Raw genomic sequence first — 17,817 nt, 5'->3', positions numbered from 1 at the left:
TTAGATGAATGTCTTTTCCTAGCCTTTTTATAAGACAAAACTTTCCTAAGAGTTGTATTTTGTATTGGAGGAATTTTGTTTTTTAATTTCTTAAAATAAAAATGTTCTTGAATTCTGATGTTAAGAGATTGGATTTGTTCCAGGTCAGGAAATGTTTTAAAATAGCTGTGCTAGGGTTGTGCTAATGTTGGAATGTTCCTAGAAAGTAAATGTGTTCCCTTGAATCTTCAGTCTAGAGCATGTTTGGAGAGGATTCAAGAGTTGGAGGACTTGCTTGCTAAAGAAAGAGACAACTCTCGCCGCATGCTGTCTGACAAAGAGAGAGAGATGGCGGAAATACGTGATCAGATGCAGCAACAGTTGAACGATTATGAACAACTTCTTGATGTCAAGTTAGCCCTGGACATGGAAATTAGTGCTTATAGGAAACTCCTAGAAGGTGAAGAAGAGAGGTATGTAACTTGCTTGTCACTCTGCCTCATAGTCTACTTTTTGTCCCCACCCTTTCTATTTGAAGAAAAGTAAATAGGATTTAAAAAAAAAAAAAACAATTAGGACAACTCTAAATATTTTCTCTCTCTCTCTTTTTTTTTTTAATATCTAGGTGTAGAGATAGGTAGTAATAGATCTTACTTCTTCATCAACAACAGAAGATGTACAAGCAGTCTTAGTATTATTATTATTTTAAATGATGAACTGTGAAAGGATACCATTTCTCTTTTGGGATTTTAAATGTTTTGATAATTTAATATGCTGCAAAATGACTTCCAGGTGGCTCAGTGGTGAAGAATCCCACTGCCAGTGCAGGAGCTGCAGAAGACATGGGTTCAACCCCTGGGTTGGGAGGATCTCCTGGAGTAGGAAATGGCACCTCACTCCAGGATTCTTGCCTGGGAAATCCCATGGACAGAGGATCTTGGCGGGCTGCAGTCCATGGGGTTGCAGAGAGTCAGACATGACTGAGCACGCACGCAGGGATGCTGCAAAATACCAGATTTGCTGAAAGAGACTGTGTACTTTTCAAATCTGGTTAGTGTATAAATCCTTTTAAACCTTTTCTGAGAAAAAGTTCCAAAGGGCAAGTATCTCACTTAGAACAAAAAGACATTTAATTTCAATATTGCACACACTGTGATTGTAATTTTGTAAACAGAAAATGCAGGTTTGAAAAAATTACGGAAAGTATACTAAATGTAACAGTGGTTGTGGTGGGGTGATGGTGGATGAGTTGTTCCCCCCAACCTCTCACCAACCCCTCTCCCAGTTTTCTAAACTTTGTGCATTATGATTGTGGTCTTTTCTTAGCTAAAACATTCAGATAATAATTTTTAAAAAGAATGTTGATAGTGGACATTGTAGCACAAATAAGTTTCTTTTTGTTAAGATGTACTTTGGCTTTTGCAGATCGTCATTAATGTTGTGCTTTAGTAATGCATGTGCATTAAGATAGGAAGAGCATATGTGTTTCATAATTGGAACGTTTTATTTCTCCCATGTAGATTGAAGCTCTCTCCAAGCCCTTCTTCCCGTGTAACAGTGTCACGCGCATCCTCGAGTCGCAGCGTGCGTACCACCAGAGGAAAGCGGAAGAGAGTGGACGTGGAAGAATCCGAGGCCAGCAGTAGTGTCAGCATCTCCCATTCTGCCTCAGCCACAGGGAATGTCTGCATTGAAGAGATAGATGTTGATGGAAAATTTATCCGCTTGAAGAACACTTCGGAACAGGTGAAAACACAGACCCCCTTTTTGTCCAGAGAGGCTTTGCTAATTGGGGGTATGTCGCAATTGTAATAACTCCTCAGCCTTTATTTGTATTCAGTCATCTTCATGATATAAGAGTTTCCCTCTCCTTTTTAACCCAAATTCATGAAGTGTAGCATAAACTTGAATAGGAAAAGGAAGAGGGATGGTGCACTTGGTGGTTTAAAAATTTTATTCATTAGCTCTTCTTTAGAGAGCCAGGGATTTTTTTCTTACCCGGTCATTTTGTCACCGTGGCCTTCCTAAGGATGAATTATTAATATTCTCTGTCCTAGCCAGAATTGTGAAGAAGATAGATTGCGTTGATATTCTTTCACAGCTGTTAGCTTTATGAAAGGGAGGAAATATGAGCCCAGGCTCTGACACATGTTAGGAGTGTTTTTCTCTGTAAATAAATGAATGAACACTGTTGATTTAATATGCACTAGGAATAGTATGAAGCCCAATCTTGAAATTATTTAAAAGTAAACATAAAATATTCATAGCAGGGAATCCTGAACTTTTGAGCTGGGGCCATGAAGGGTTGTCAGGTGATACCAGAGGCAGGTACAGTGGAATGGACTGCACTTTCAGAAGCACGTTCAGGATTTGTAAAATGTCTGTGAAATGACTTCTTTTCTCCTCAAAGCTATTAAAACTGTCTTGTGTGTGGATGAATACATACTTGGGATGGGCAAAGGAGCTTTAGTGGTTCTGATACAGAGCAGCACAGGCTCTAGGCCCTCTCAGTCACGACTTTAGAAACTGAAGGACGGGGGAGCCTCTGCTGCTCCATTGTAGTAGTTTGGCTGTGTTACAGGAGGCATCGCCGCCCTTTTTGGAGCTGTTCTGGAGCTGGCTCTGAGCCTCGTTTATTCCTGTCTTTGAGTAAGAGATGGATATAAATAAATTAGTGCAGCTAATTGCTTTAATACCCTGGACTGCTCCTTAGGAGTCAGGCAGCTCTGGGCAGCCTACGGGCTAACATTGAAAGCCAGCGCTTGGGACTGGCTCATTATGTTATTAACTCTTTTTGAGCCTCTTATGCTTTAAGATAAGTATTAAATATGGGCACAAGTGGTACAGATGTGGAAGAAAAAGGGTGTATTTTCTTCCTTCTCTTTCTAGGCTTTATGTGTCTATATTTTAAAAACTTATGGCAGGGACTTCCCTGGTGGTCTAGTGGCTAAGACTCTGTGTTCCCAATGCAGGGGGCCCAGGTTCAATCCCTCATCAAGGAACTAGATCCCATATGCTACATCTAATAGCTCACATGCCACAACTAAAGATCCTACATGCAACTAACATCCGGCACAGCCAAATAAATAAGTGATTTTTAAAAATAAATAAATAAATAAAAGCTTATGGTGGTCAAAAATTCGATGTGTGAAATGGTAGTTATTCAGCGAGATGATGTTGTAAATTTAAATTATGCACCTAATCTAGCATTGAATATGAGCATTTAGTTTGGTTTACATCTCTTTTCTTCCAGTTTTGCCCTCTTTAAGATCACACACCTTAATAATTAAGATTGCAGCATTGTCAAAGTTTCTGTTTTGCTGAATGACAAAACCATGTTTTCTTTTTATAGGAGGGAAAATAGGAACCATGGGAAGACAGTCATAAAGTTGTCTTAGTTTAACTGCCTATGGATTGATTTATTTGATTATTCCCTAACTTTTTGTATATTTGAGGTGACCTTGGTTTTTTTTTTTTTCAATAGGACCAACCAATGGGAGGCTGGGAGATGATCAGAAAAATTGGAGACACATCAGTGAGTTACAAATATACCTCAAGATATGTGCTGAAGGCAGGCCAGACTGTTACAGTAAGTTAATTTAGTCATCACTTAATTTCATTATCTTAACCAATAATTAAAGTAATTGAAACCATTTTGGTTTAAAGAGACAGTTTAGATATGGGCATTAAAACGTTTTTGACATTATTAGGAAATTACAAGTGCTACCAAAGATTTAAAAAATTCTGTGTTTTTGAGATGGTAATTGACTGTTAAAAGTGAAAGAATTGGCCTCTGAAATAGTTTTATCTACTCTAGCAGATATTACCAGCTGATTCCCCCCACCCCTCCCTGCTTGTCTCCCCACGAAAGAAAAACAAAACAAAAAAAACTGTTGCTTCTTGAGTGTTACCTGGTAGCCCAGTGTAATGCAGGAGATACTACTTGGCATAAAGAACTGTTAGGAGGTGATCTATTAATGCTGAGGTATGCCTTAAATCAGCAGTCTTTAGCCTTAGGTGAGGATCAGTATCATCTGGATAGTGTTTTGGTGTCTAGACTGGTGGTGTCTACCTCACTCTTAGTTACCATCTCTGAGGTTGGTGTACGGACTTGTTTTAACAAAAGTTACTAGGGCTCCAAGATCAGTGTGGATGGTGACTGTAGCCATGAAATTAAAAGGTGCCTGCTCCTTGGAAGAATAGCTATGTCAAACCTAGGCAGTGTATTAAAAAGCAGAGACTTCACTTTGCCCACAAAGGTCTGTTTAGTCAAAGCTATGGTTTTTCCATTGTCATGTATGAATGTGAGAGTTGGATCATAAAGAAGGCTGAACGCCAAGGAATTGATGCTTTCAAACTGTGGTGTTGGAGAAGATTCTTGAGAGTCCCTTGGAGACTCCAAGGAGATCAAACCAGTCAATCCCAAAGGAAATCAACCCTGAATATTCATTGGAAGGTCTGGTGCTGAAGCTCCAATACTTTGGCACTTCAGCGCCAAAGAAGAGTGGACTCATTGGAAAAGACTCTGATGTTGGGAAAGATTGAGGGCAAGAGAAGGGGGCAACAGAGGATGAGATGGTTGGATAACATCACTGACTCAGTGGATATGAGTTTGAGCAAACTCCAGGAGATAGTGAAGGACAGGAAGCTTGGCATGCTGCGGTTCACAGGGTCACAAAGAGTTGGACACCACTTAGCGACTGAACACAGCTAGGTGATAGGTACTGTTAAGTATCATTCTCTAGACATAATATTTTAGCAAGATCAGCGTGGTCTTTCAGATTATCTAAGCTGTCAAGATTTAGAGGGCGACGGGCTTCGTGTCCTTCTGACTCTGCTTTGAATTCTAAATGGTGCTTTGTGGTTGTGTTCTGCAGTTGCACGTATGTAATCATTACTAAGTATTACTGACTCACTTTTTAGAGAAATATTTTCCCTTGAGCAAACACACAATTCCTTTGTTTTTACTCAGTAAGGAGACTTAGCAAACAAAATATGTTAAGTTTGATACAGATTTTAAAGAAGTCACTGTTTTCATCTGTAAAGAATGTTGAAGTGGCTGTCCTTTTATCAGTTCTTTTTAAAAAATATTAAATGTTTAATATTTTATGATTGATGCAAACCTTACTTAGTGTTGAATATCAAAGCTTCAAATAGGTTAGAACTTCTCTTTTAAAAAATGTATTCATAGAACTTGCCACCACATTATGAAAATATCAGATGCTAATTTTGTAATAATTGGTGAAAATGGGAACATACCCTAACCACACTGTCTTTTCTTCTCTTCTGTGATTACTATAGTGAGACAAAATTGCTCAGTCCTATTGTGTGTCATGTGGAAGCTGCATAATGTGTTGGAAAGAATCTGACATTTTAATTCAGAATTTTCAGATTTTGAGTGTGCTCTTTATCTCTTTAAAGTAGTATAAAACCGTTAGGCCAGTCATCTGCTTTTTCCACTGAATGTAGTTCCTCAGTGACTAAATATATATATATATATATATTCTGTGGATCTAGGGGAGAAATCAGTTTTCACATAAAAAAGTAATACTTCTTTTTTTTTCATTTGTTAACTGGCATTAAATGTGTTACTAAGCTCTGTGGAACATGGTAGTGATAAGTAATCTTCCTGTAAAATTGTACAAGACAAGGCAATAGCAAAGATCAGTTTAAAACTCTAGACCCGAAGTAAGGGAACTACATACGTAATTTGAAATTTTCATGTAGCCACATTTAAAACAAGTGAAAAAGAAAGGTGAAATTAATTTTAGAACTATCTTTTATTTAACTCAGTGTCTAAAATATTATCATTTCACCAATTCATTATTATATCATAATCAATAGAAAAAATTACTAGATATTTTACTTTTTTTTTTTACTAAATCTTTATACTTACTAGCCATGTTTCAAGTGCTCAAAAGCTTCATATGACTACCATGTTGAACAGTACAGCTCTAGGACATATTAGTTTTAGGTTAAATTACCCAGTAAGGTTACTGATGTGTTATTATTATTATTAACACTAGATCAAGTGTATGATTCCATATGGAATAGTGAAAAGTATAGCTTGAGGTTAGATTAATATTCCACAAAACCCGAAGGTCAGCCTGGATCCAGTTCTTTTTTTCAGTTTTATCCTAGTAAATGCTCTCTGCCCTTTTCCATTTATAAAGCTGATGGAAGATTTGGAAGCTTCAAAGGAGCTAAAGAGGAAAGGGGTTTCTCCTAATTAGTAGTTGATAAAGTTTTCTCCCCATTTAAAAAGATACCAGCTTATACCATCTCCAGTCTTCATTTTGCCATTGTATGGCCCTTTATGTTCCTAAACAATGTATGGAGTACAAAACTTTGCTATCTGTTTTCATATGGTCTTTTGGAAAGATCAGGACTGGTCATAGTGTCCCTACAGAGGTTTGTAGAGGTGTAGTGTTATGCTCACTGGTAAAGAATCTGCCTGCAATGCAGGAGACATAGGAGACCTGGGTTTGATCCCTGGGTCAAAAGATCCCATGGAGAAGGCAATGGCTACCTACTCCAGTATTCTTGCCTGGAGAATTCCATGGACAGAGGAGCCTGGCAGGCTACAATCCATGGGGTCGCAAAGAGTCAGACATGATTGAGGGACTATCACATCACATATCACACATATATGTCCATAATTCAAACCCAGGTTTTCTAACTTTCAAGTTTTCTCTATTCTACCAGTACTCTTCTGCCAGTAAATACATTAAAATATTGCAGAATTTCCTTGTTTAGGAAAAGGGAAATATTTCTTTTGTTTGTTTTGTCTGTTTCGATAGCAGTCATGTTTTCCATTGAATAATGAGTGATTTTCTGTTTCCTGACTTCTTTTTGGAATTCAGTCTCAGACATTCTGGGATATTATGACAGTGTCCCTAGTTGGGTATGTACCACTTTCCATTACCGTATTCTAGATAGGCTGTCTGCTGCAGAGATTGCTAGAGAAGTTAGTCATCTCCTCAGTTCCTGCTGTAGGCAGCTAGAGAATCCCACTGGAGCAGGGCAGAAGGCTCTACATGGAAGGATGGCTCATAAGACCCGTAGAATAATAGAGTGCTGGCAGTGAGAGCTTATATTCATTGAGTCAGCCACCTCCTCTTTATCAGTTCAGTTGCTCAGTCGTGTGTGATTCTTTGCGACCCCATGAACCGCAGCAGACCAGGCCTCCCTGTCCATCACCAACTCCCGGAGTCTACCCAAACCCATATCCATTGAGTCGGTGATGCCATCCAACCATCTCATCATCTGTCGTCCCCTTCTCCTCCTGCCCTCAATCTTTCCCAGCATCAGGGTCTTTTCAAATGAGTCAGCTCTTTGCATCAGGTGGCCCAAGTATTGGGGTTTCAGCTTCAGCTCCTCTTTCTGGGTCATCATTTTCCTTCACAGTAGTCCCATGTATTAACAGGACCATTTCTGTCCCATTGGAGGGTAAAAGTAAGGTAGCTTGATCAAGGTGAGCTGACACGTTAGGAGAGCTAGGATATGAATCTAGTCCTTGTAGCAGCATTTTTACTTATTAGATGGGGAAGCTGAGGTCTGGATGAGCTCTGTGGCTCTTGGAAGCATAACTGGTTAATATAGCAAGGCTGAAGCTAGGCCATAGTCCTGGAAATTCTAGAATCACTCCTCTTACAAGATGTTAAAAAGTCTCATCATTATGTTATTGGCACGTGGGAGAGCAGGGCTGTGCATAGACTGATTTGATTTCCTTTCTCTTTCCCAGATCTGGGCTGCGAATGCCGGTGTCACAGCCAGTCCTCCCACCGACCTCATCTGGAAGAACCAGAACTCTTGGGGCACTGGCGAAGATGTGAAGGTTATATTGAAAAATTCTCAGGGAGAAGTATGTATCGGTTTTACCAAAGTGTCATTTTTTTTTTAATTGAAGTATAGTTGATTTATAGTGTTGTGTTAATTACTGCTGTACAACAAAGTGATTCAGTTATACACATATGTGTATTTGTAAAAAAATATTATTTTCCGTTATGGTTTATCATAGGATATTGAATGTATTGTTTCTCTGTGCTATTATAAAGTAGGGCCTTATTTATCCATTCAATCTGTAAAAGCGTACTTCTGCTAACCCCAACCTCCCATTCCATCCCTCCCCCAAACCCCTCCCCCTTGGCAACCAAAAGTCTGTTATCTATGTCCCCACCACGGTGTCAATTTCATTTGAGAGTTCATCGTGCAAATGTGATTTCTTTTCAAGGATGAAATCAAATGTGAAGTAACTGATTGCTTAAATCAGACCAAGGCTGCTGAGTCAGTCAAAGTAAAGCTAAGTGCAGGTTTTAGATTTTAGGAATGAAATATGAGTTTGTCGTAGTTTTAGATTTTAGGTTTTAGATTTTAGGAATGAAATACGAGTTTGTCGTAGTTTTGATTGTTAGCACAGATTCCAGAATTCAGTCTGTTTTCAGTTTCTGTCTCCACTGCCCAGTGACCTTGTGACTTTAGGTGAGTTCCTTCAGCTCTCTTAGTTTTATCATTTTAAAGTGAAGATGGTAATAACAAAGTACGATAAATGAGATGATAATATAATAAGAGTAATATAAATGCAACAGTCCTTGGGAAGTGCTCAGAATGGTATCTGGCCTCTGGTAAATGCTTATATTATTAACCTTGTTACTAGCTTTCCACATGCCTGTGAAACTGAGTTTAAAGATTGAGGAGTGTACCTTTGCTTGATGAGTATGTTTAACATATCAGTCATAGAATTCTTGTCAAAGAACCTAACCTACCCCTGTTGTCACATAAAGACGCCTCTAAGTTCCCCCAGCCACACACACATACTAAGAGATCAGAGTGTCTGCAAAGGAAGGCATGGTTACAGGTCAGGAGTTCTTCTCTGCTCCCATAGTGCCAGGTTACAGCCCTTGCCTTGCTTGTCAGGTTGTCGTGTCTCACTAGAGTAATAAGCACACAGGGATAAGGAGCTGTTCTGAGTTTTCCTGGCACATATTCAGTAAGAATTAATAGATAAAATTTTAGAAAAATCAAACATAGACCTTCACTTAAGTACAGAGAAATAAAGTTATTAACTGCATTCACGATGGGTTCTGAGGTGTTTGCGTATGAGGCACCTTATTCCCAGCCATCTTCCCACCCGTCCTTCACTGTGAACATCTGCTGGTGTTTAGACCTCTCTTCGTATGGAACTGAACTCACTGTCTGCTGAAAGAAGAATGCCCTTGATCTCAGACTGAGGCTGAAAATGAAAGGGCATCTGATTTTTTTTCACTGTAGACCTCAGTACAGTTCACCTCCAAATACCTCCTAGGTTCTCAGGGTTGGAGGGTGTTTAAAAATGCCTTCAGTAATTGACAAACTTCAAGGAACCGAATCTTCCTCCTCTTCTCAGCATGGAGCCCTGCTTACTTATTGCCTTTAGCACTTTGGAACTCTTCCCAGCTGTAGCTGGTGCTGCCCGAGTGCTGAAATTACTGCAGCTTCTAAATTGGTAGTTTCTGCAAGGTCTGAAACTGGAGGAGCGCATGTGTTTTTCAAAATGTTATGAGTGACGATTCACACAGATTGAAAAGTGCTGTTAATAAGGGGCCATGGTAGATGAAATAGGTTTTTATGAGCCATGGAATCTAGTCCCATCTTTTTTGTGTGTGAAAACATGTTCCAACTTAGAAACGATCTTATAGGAAGATAATTCAGGATGCAGGAGGTTTAAAAGCCCACAAAATAGGTTCAAGGACAAGTGAACAAAGTAGATACCATGACATGGGGTATGTCTAGAGGTAGTGTTACTGATGACGTAGCAATATAGCTGACTGAAGCTTAGGTTTCCCTTCATAATCCAAACCACTGAATATTAGATTGTTGAGTTTGTTTGCCTGTTCTTTTAACAAACTTCTGTCTTCTGCTTGCTAGACTCTGTAAAGTGACTTCTGTCAGAAATGAGCAAAGTAGTATGAATACGATTCTTATTTCTGTGATTGTCAGACAAGTACTTTTGGCATTTATATATTTCATTCTGTAAGGCCATGTTCATTAGTAGGTTCCAGACTGTATTTATCATAATTCATAATTACCACCTGTAAAGACCATTTTTTCTATAACATTGTAGGTAACTGACTTACTAAGTCAACTTAATTTTTCAATGCATGTTTTCTTGCTGAGGCATTGGAGATATCAGGAAACCCAATTAAACTGGCTTTAAAGTAATGGGGATATGTGAGCTCACAATGCAACAATCCAGGGAGAGTGGACTTGATCCACTGGCTCACCCAGCGTCCCCAGGGATCTTTCTGCGGTCTGTTTCCTGGGATCTGTCCGCGGTCTGTTTCCTGGGATCTTTCCGCGGTCTGTTTCCTGGGATCTGTCCGCGGTCTGTTTCCTGGGATCTGTCCGCGGTCTGTTTCCTGGGATCTGTCCGCGGTCTGTTTCCTGGGATCTTTCCGCGGTCTGTTTCCTGGGATCTGTCTGCAGTCTGTTTCCTGAGTGTCTCCCTCATGGATGCAAGACAGCTGCTGGCTGGAGGTGCCGTCATTCCAGATTGACTTCTTGTGGGCAGGAGCATGGTCCCGGTCAGGTCCTCGCCTGGGCTTCACTCTTGTTTTACCAGCCTGGATCATATGCCCATCTCTTAGCTAGTTCCTGGAGTTGGGAGGACAGAATTTGAGCTTGAGCCCTCCTCCACCTCCACGGCTAGATCACACTCCGCTCCTTGTGACACACACGTCACATCTCCATGTGAGAGAGGGTACCCAGGTAAAACTGCATTCTTAATGAGAAATGAGTGGGGTGGAATGCTGGTGGGTTAAAAGCAGTAAGTGTCACCACAGAAAACATGGATTATTATTATTTTTTTTTTAATGAGGAAAATAATAAAGCGGTCTCTCTGTACCTCTAAAATACAGGCGTCCCTGAAACTTTTGTACATGTAGATACTACTTGTGTGTCCTGAGACCCCATAGTTTAACAGCCAGCCTCTTTATCAATAAAAACCACCTTGATTTGTGGTAATTGCTGGTTTCTGTGGTGTGAATACTCACACTGGTGATTCCAGGCTACCCACATGGCATGACTGAGTGCGGAGTTGGAGAGACAGCATGGGAGCTAGCCCTGCTGCACTGCTGGGTAGATGGTGTACCTGTACGTACCCAGGCTTTATCTGGACAGACCCGTGACGTGTTGATAGAGAAGCAAACCATCTGTGTGTGCCTTTCAGATCACTGATACGGTTCAGTGTCCTTCTAAGAGGAATTTTTTTGGTAAAGACATTTATCTTTAGTACCTTTTGGGGCCTAAACCTCCCAACAAGTTTTGATTCTGAATTTTATTATTTTTTTATTTAAATCTGTAGACATTTAGCTCACTTATATTCCATACAGGCTTTCTGCATTAGATTAATTGGTTTTTAAATGTTGTCAAATGAAAAGTGCTTAACAGCAGGCTTAAATTAAAGGCAGTTGTGCTGAAGTAATTCATAATTAATGAAGTTTGGCAAATTGCTATTTTCTAAGCTTCTCATTTGAGGCTCATAGTCTGGTGTTTTATCACAAGCTCTAAGAGCCAGTGTTTCCATATGGGATGTGTACATTGTCATGAGCTGCTAGAAGCTGAAATGTGAGAATTCTGTAACACTTTTTTTTTTAACCATCTTTTTTTTTAAAAACCTTCCTTCTTTCCTTCCAGCTGTGTTGGGTCTTTGTTGCTGTGCGTGGGTTTTCTCTAGTTGCAGCTTGCTGGGGCTACTCTAGTTGTGCATGGGCTTCTCATGGCAGTGGCTCCTTTTGTTGCAGAGCACGGGTTCTAGGGCGCACAGACTCAGTGGCTGTGGTGCATGGGCTTAGTTGCCCCAAGGCCTGTGGAATCTTCCCAGACAAGGGATTGAACTTGTGTCCCCTGCACTGGCAGGCAGATTCTCAACTGATGGACAACCAGGAAGTCTGAGAATTCTGTAACTGATTTTGTGTGACTTTTCTTATTTTAAGATGACTTGAGGGAAGCTAGATACTCTGAAAACTTTTAGAGAGTCCTTTTTCTGTTTTGTGTGCCACCATACCTCAGTGTATATCTTAGTTCAAAGAGCTGTAACTGATCTAAGGATTCACATGCTTTTTTATTAGTACTCATTTGGTTTAAGCAATCTGACACAGACTGATCTCACAGAATAGAAGTTTCTGGCTAATTGAGACTCAAAATGGTCTATCTTCCTTGGCCATGCAGCAAAAATCAAAAGTCTATACAAAACATTACTGTGCTACCTCAGCTTCATTTATAAACTATATCCATGGATATACTTTAAATTGAAGTCTCATGTTTCTGACATTGTTCTCTGATTTTCTTCCTTTGCCAGTTTAAACTAGTTGGTCCATGTTTTAAGTTTCAGATAAGCTTTTACTCACATGATTTTTGCATCTTCATCTGGACTTACCTTTCTTGAGTGACCTTAAGACACAATACAGAGTAAAATTAGAAGCTCTGTAGCACTCTAGGACCCATTACTTGCTGCTAGATCATCAGGTTAGCCTTGTGCTTAAACAAAAACGCTGCTGCATTTGTGCAAGTCAGCATTCTCTATAGGAAAGTCATCTGTATTTGCGCCTACTTTCTGTTACACCAGTGAATGACAAGTCAGTTTTTTTGTGCAGAGTTCATTGGGACTTCACTAGCATGTTATGAATAAATACTGTTCCTGTGTTTTGATTCCATTTCTTTTAAGAGGAACTAGTTGCTGAAGGGATGAAAGCGTGTCCTTTTCAGTCTCAGGAGGTCTTCTTGCTACCAGGATCCCTGAGAGCACAGCAGTTGGCCTCTGACTTCATTTTATTCAGCATTTATTTAGTACCCTCTCTTTTCTAGGAGCCACGCTCTTTAAGCTGAATTCATGTTGAGTATTATAAAGAATTTAGTGTGCCAAATCATTTACAGAATTCTTAGTAACAGAATGGGATAAAAAGTCGTGGAAACTTCTCAGTGGGTATTTCAAATTGGATCCCAGTAGCTTCCCTGCAAGGAATATTGAAGATCTAAGAACTGCTACTAATTATGCAAAAATTCCTGTTTAGTAGTTGAAGTACTGATGAACCACTTAAAAAAAAGTCCCTGATGTAGGAATACAGTTTCTTAAATTTATGCAAAGAAAGGATGTCCTCCCACAGACTTGGTGGTTTTAAGTATAGTGTTTTAACTTAAAATCAAACTCTTGTTTAGGAGGTTGCTCAGAGAAGTACAGTCTTCAAAACAACCATACCCGAAGAGGAAGAGGAGGAGGAAGAAGCAGCCGAAGTGGCTGTCGAGGAGGAACTTTTCCACCAGCAGGTATTACTTCAATATAGTTCTTTTTAAATTTTATTAACATAGTTACATGAAGACCAAAAACCAATAGTGGGGCTTGTTGTTTTTTTTTTTTTTCCTTTTCCCCTATTACTTGATGAACCAAATCAGTGATCTACCAAGTGGGGTTTGTTTTTCCTGAGGGGATGTTCAAGATATAGTACGTTTGAGTACTGGAAGAAAATGTTAGCCCTTCTTTTTAAAAAATTATTTCTTATATTGAATTTCAGTTTTGTCTTTTGTTTTATAATGTATGTCATATGTTATAGCAGGACATGTGTGCCGCATAAGTATATATGGATTGGAATGCATGCTCAGAATTATTTATTGAAGGGTTCTTTGAGTTTAGACGGCTAAGTTAGAGTAGGTATCTACATATAAACTTTAAAAAAAGAGTAATATTCAATTTCAATGTGAAGCAAAATTCTTGCTGTCTTAAGTTTTAATCATTTAATTGCAAGCTAGATTTTAGCTGATGCTTGGACTTTTGAGAGCCCTTGAAATAAAGGAACTCCAAATTTGATTTTAATTAATTAAATTGGAATTATTAATAAGTAATAAGCCTTCAGTTTATATTCTCAAGCTGTTCAAGTCTGATCATTAATCAAAATTCCTACTCTTATCCTTATAAGACTTTATCACCATGTCTCTAGATTTATAAATCTGTTCATTGGCCTTAATTAGCCCCAGTCCTGCTCCAAATAAACATCCTGTTATGTATTCAGCCTCCAGAGTCAGGAGTTAGGAGCTTGCTCTCTAGAGTGAGAACCACTTGAGCTAGGCTACGGTAGGATGGGTTTTTGGCCTGGATACTTCCTCATACATTTTGGGAGAATATTTAGCACATTATTGCCCTGGGGGTCTGGAGGTTGTGGAAATTAAGGTGTATAGTATTAATACATCTCTGGTGAGTAATGTGTTAAGAACAGGTATTTTATACTCAGATTTAACAAGAAACAGACACGAGATCCATTTCCTGCCCTTATGGGAAGCATTATAATGACTGGTAGTAGAATAATATAAGAGACTAGGGGTTCAGAGCTTGAGTTACAGCAGGTCAAATGCTGGAGAAGGCTCTTTAAGCCACCAGAACAATTGAGAAGATCTCTGGAAAATAGGTTCTGTCCAGTATTTTGAAGGATAGGCAGTTATTTGAGTATGAAAAGTCAGACAGTGGAGTTGTGGGCTTCCCTGGTGGCTCAGACAGTAAAGACTCTACCCCGAAATGTAGGAGACCTGGGTTTGATCCCTGGCTCGGGAAGCTCTTCTGGAGAAGGGAATGGCAACCCATTCCAGTATTGCCTGGAGAATTCCATGGACGGAGGAACCTGACGAGTTACAGTCGATGGGGTCAGAAAGAGTCAGACACAACTGAGTGACTAACACACACCCAGTGCTGTTCTATGGGGGTTTAGATTATCTGTTGTTGCTACATTAAGAAACCACCTTAAAACTCAGTGGGTTAAAACAGTGATTTCTTAATTCCTATGACTGGGCTTAACTGGGCATTTTTTTGATTAACACAATGGAGAATGAAGTGAGTCTTGCAGTTGCATTCAGCTGGAAGCTTGGCTGGGGCTGAAATGCTCTTCATGTCTCTTTCCATGCAGTTTCTTATCATTTGGTGGTTTAACCCAGCCTTCTTTACAACATGGCAGCTGGTTTCCAAGAAGGTAAAAACAGAGAGCACTAGATTTCTTAAAAGCCCATATTCTCTCAGTCAGAGTAAGTCATAGGCCATCTCCAGTTCCGGGGCAGGGGCGGGGGAGCGGTAAACCCTGGGTATCTCATAATGGGAGGAATGGCAGTGAATTTATGAGGATTTTTAATTCATCACAGGGGATATGTCATTAAGGCATAGTGACTAACTTGAGGGCAAGAAGGAAAAAGAAAGATGTGCAAGGTTTTTTAGCTTCTGTGATCAGAAGAAATAATGATACCGAGGTTCAAAAGAAGGAAGATGTAAGGACGGATCAGCTATTTTCACTTCACGTTAGAGAAAGTCCAGTGGCCTTTTGAGTTGATTTGAAGTCTTTTTGTTTGACCTTTAAGAAACCAGTTTCTGTTTAGTCAAGTGGTGAGTCACAGTCATGTTGTGAGATTTTAAGGAATTAGTGAGTGAGAAAGAAATGGGTAGATGGAGCCATTTTGACTTCTCATTTGAAGATCAATACAGTGCAGATGCTTCAGGATCTGAAAGCTGAGGGTCCAGCCAGCCGTATTCTCTGTGTTCAGAAATCCTGTCCACTGATTTCTTGTTTACCAAGTTACAAAAGGATGTTATTGAACAGTGGTTTTCAGCTTCAGCTGCATATTAGAACTACTTTAGGAACTTTAAAATGACTTATAAATAGATACTATTCCCCAGGTAAGTGAGAAATTCTCATTTAATCTAGAGGCCTAGATCAGCTTTTTCTTTAAAAGCTCCTCAGGATTTGTACATGCAGCTAAAGTTGAGAATCAGTGTTTTGGAGTTTGTTTCAGTATCCTAGGGGGCAGTCCATAAGAGAAGGTTAGAAAGGGTGAGAAGTAATAAAGGTCCATTTGGAGGTAAGTGATAATGAATTTGTAGTATCTCTTCCTTATTTTAAAATACTGTGATCCATTGTCTTAGCGCTAAGAGTTTTCTTTCTGTTTTCCTCACCAGGGAGCCCCAAGAGGTTCCAACAGAAGCTGTGCAATTATGTAAACTCAAGTCAACTGTCTTCCTCAGAATAAAGAAGTATGGTAATCCTTACCTACATGCAGTGCAGAGCCTTCTCAGAAGCACAGAATATTTTTATATTCCTTTATGTGAATTTTTAAGCTGCGAATCTGATGGCCTTAATTTCCTTTTTTGACACTGAAAGTTTTGTAAAAGAAATCATATCCATACACTTTGTTGCAAGATGTGAATTATTGACACTGAATTAACTGTACTGTTTGGAAAGGTTCCCTCAAATTTTTTGACATTTTTTTGTATGTGTGTGTTTTTTTTTTAAGTTCTTAGGAGGCGGAGGGGGAGGGTAAATAAACCACTGTGTGTCTGGGTTTAATTTGAAGATTGCTCCATCTAGATTAGCAATCTGCTCTTGATTATCCTCTGCTATATATAACGGTGCTGTGAGGGAGGGGAAAGGCATTTTTCAATATATTGAACTTTTGTACTGAATTTTTTTGTAATAAACAATCAAGGCTACAAAAATTTTTTTTAACTAGAAAAGAGAAATTTTGTAAGAAGGCAATATAACCTAATCATCATGTAAGCACTCTGGATGAAGGATTCCACAAAACTTTGTTTTATGGTTACTTCTTCTCTTAGATTCTTAATTCGCAAGGGGAATGGGGGGAGGGGGAGGAGAGGGAAGGGAAGGGTTTCTCCTAAAACGCATTAGTTGTGTTTTTTAAGGTAGTGTAACTTGCTTAAATTTCTTACATGACATTAACAATAAAAGGCTGTTTTAATATTAACCTGCTGTCTGTTTTAACTTTAAAGACATTTTGAGGGGATAAAAATAATTTGGCTTCTTGTTTGAACTAGGTTTTTCTTTAAGGCTCTGACAATGGGAAGATAAACACACAGACTCTTTTGGGGTCTCCCCTGTTTTCAGTACCCTGCTGTCATTAATAATAGCACTTAAAATAAAAGCAATAATAATAGCTAATTTTTTTGGAGCCCAGTTATCATTTATATTTTTTAGCTTATTAACAGTAAGACCTTTTAAAATCTCTTTAAGAAAGCCATGTGGGAACGTAGGGACTATGGGAGAAATTGGGGAAGATATTCCTTTTAAAGGAAAAAGATGGAGATAATATTTCTAGAATCTAGTTTTACTGTCTTAAAATATGGAAGAAATATTCAGCAGTGGCCACAGGACTGGAAAATGTCAGTTTTCATTCCAGTCCCAAAGAAGGGCAATGCCAAAGAATGTTCAAAATATCACACAGTTGCACTCATTTCACATGCTAGCAAGGTAATACTCAAAATCCTCCAAGCTAGGCTTCAACAGTACATGAACCAAGAACTTCCAGATGTATAAGCTGGATTTAGAAAAAACAGGAATCAGAGATCAAATTGCCAACATCCATTGGATCATAGAAAAAGCTAGAGAAGTCTAGAAAAAGATCTGCTTCGTTGACTATGCTAAAGCCTTTGACTGTGTGGATCACAATAAACTGGAAAATTCTGAAAGAGATGGAAATAACAGACCACCTTACCTGCCTCCTGAGAAACCCATATGCAAGTCAAGAAGCAACAATTAGAACTGAATGTGGAACAACAGACCGGTTCAAAATTGGGAAAGGAGTACATCAAGGCCGTATATTGTCACCCTATTTATTAAACATATATGCAGAGTACATCATGCAAAATGCCAGGCTGGAGGAATCACAAGCTGGAATCAAGATAGCTGGGAAAAATATCAATAACCTCAGATACACAGATGACACACCACCCTTGTTGCAGAAAGCAAACAGGAACTAAAGAACCTCTCGATGAAAGGCAAAGAGGAGAGTGAAAAGGGTGGCTTAAAATTCAACATT

The 17,817-nt window shown here is 39.2% G+C and overlaps 1 protein-coding gene across 2 annotated transcripts in view; it reads left to right on the top strand.

Annotated features, from left to right (window-relative positions):
• Window positions 1-16,746, top strand: part of LMNB1 (lamin B1) — a 52,841-nt gene extending 36,095 nt beyond the window's left edge. The window contains exons 6-11 of one of the 2 annotated variants that reach the window (XM_070793229.1): window positions 232-452; window positions 1,500-1,725; window positions 3,464-3,568; window positions 7,724-7,843; window positions 13,174-13,281; window positions 15,944-16,746. In XM_070793229.1, coding sequence (XP_070649330.1) covers window positions 232-452; window positions 1,500-1,725; window positions 3,464-3,568; window positions 7,724-7,843; window positions 13,174-13,281; window positions 15,944-15,985 — 822 coding nt within the window. In that variant the 3' untranslated portion in view covers window positions 15,986-16,746. Of the gene's footprint in view, window positions 1-231; window positions 453-1,499; window positions 1,726-3,463; window positions 3,569-7,723; window positions 7,844-13,173; window positions 13,282-14,906; window positions 15,897-15,943 lie in introns of those variants that run through there. The other variant, XM_070793228.1, reaches the window with a different exon arrangement.
• Window positions 16,747-17,817: the final 1,071 nt, after the last annotated feature.

The sequence above is a fragment of the Bos indicus genome, chromosome 7 (assembly GCF_029378745.1).
Source record: "Bos indicus isolate NIAB-ARS_2022 breed Sahiwal x Tharparkar chromosome 7, NIAB-ARS_B.indTharparkar_mat_pri_1.0, whole genome shotgun sequence".
NCBI lineage: Eukaryota > Metazoa > Chordata > Mammalia > Artiodactyla > Bovidae > Bos > Bos indicus.
This window is presented reverse-complemented; position numbering and strand designations above follow the sequence as displayed.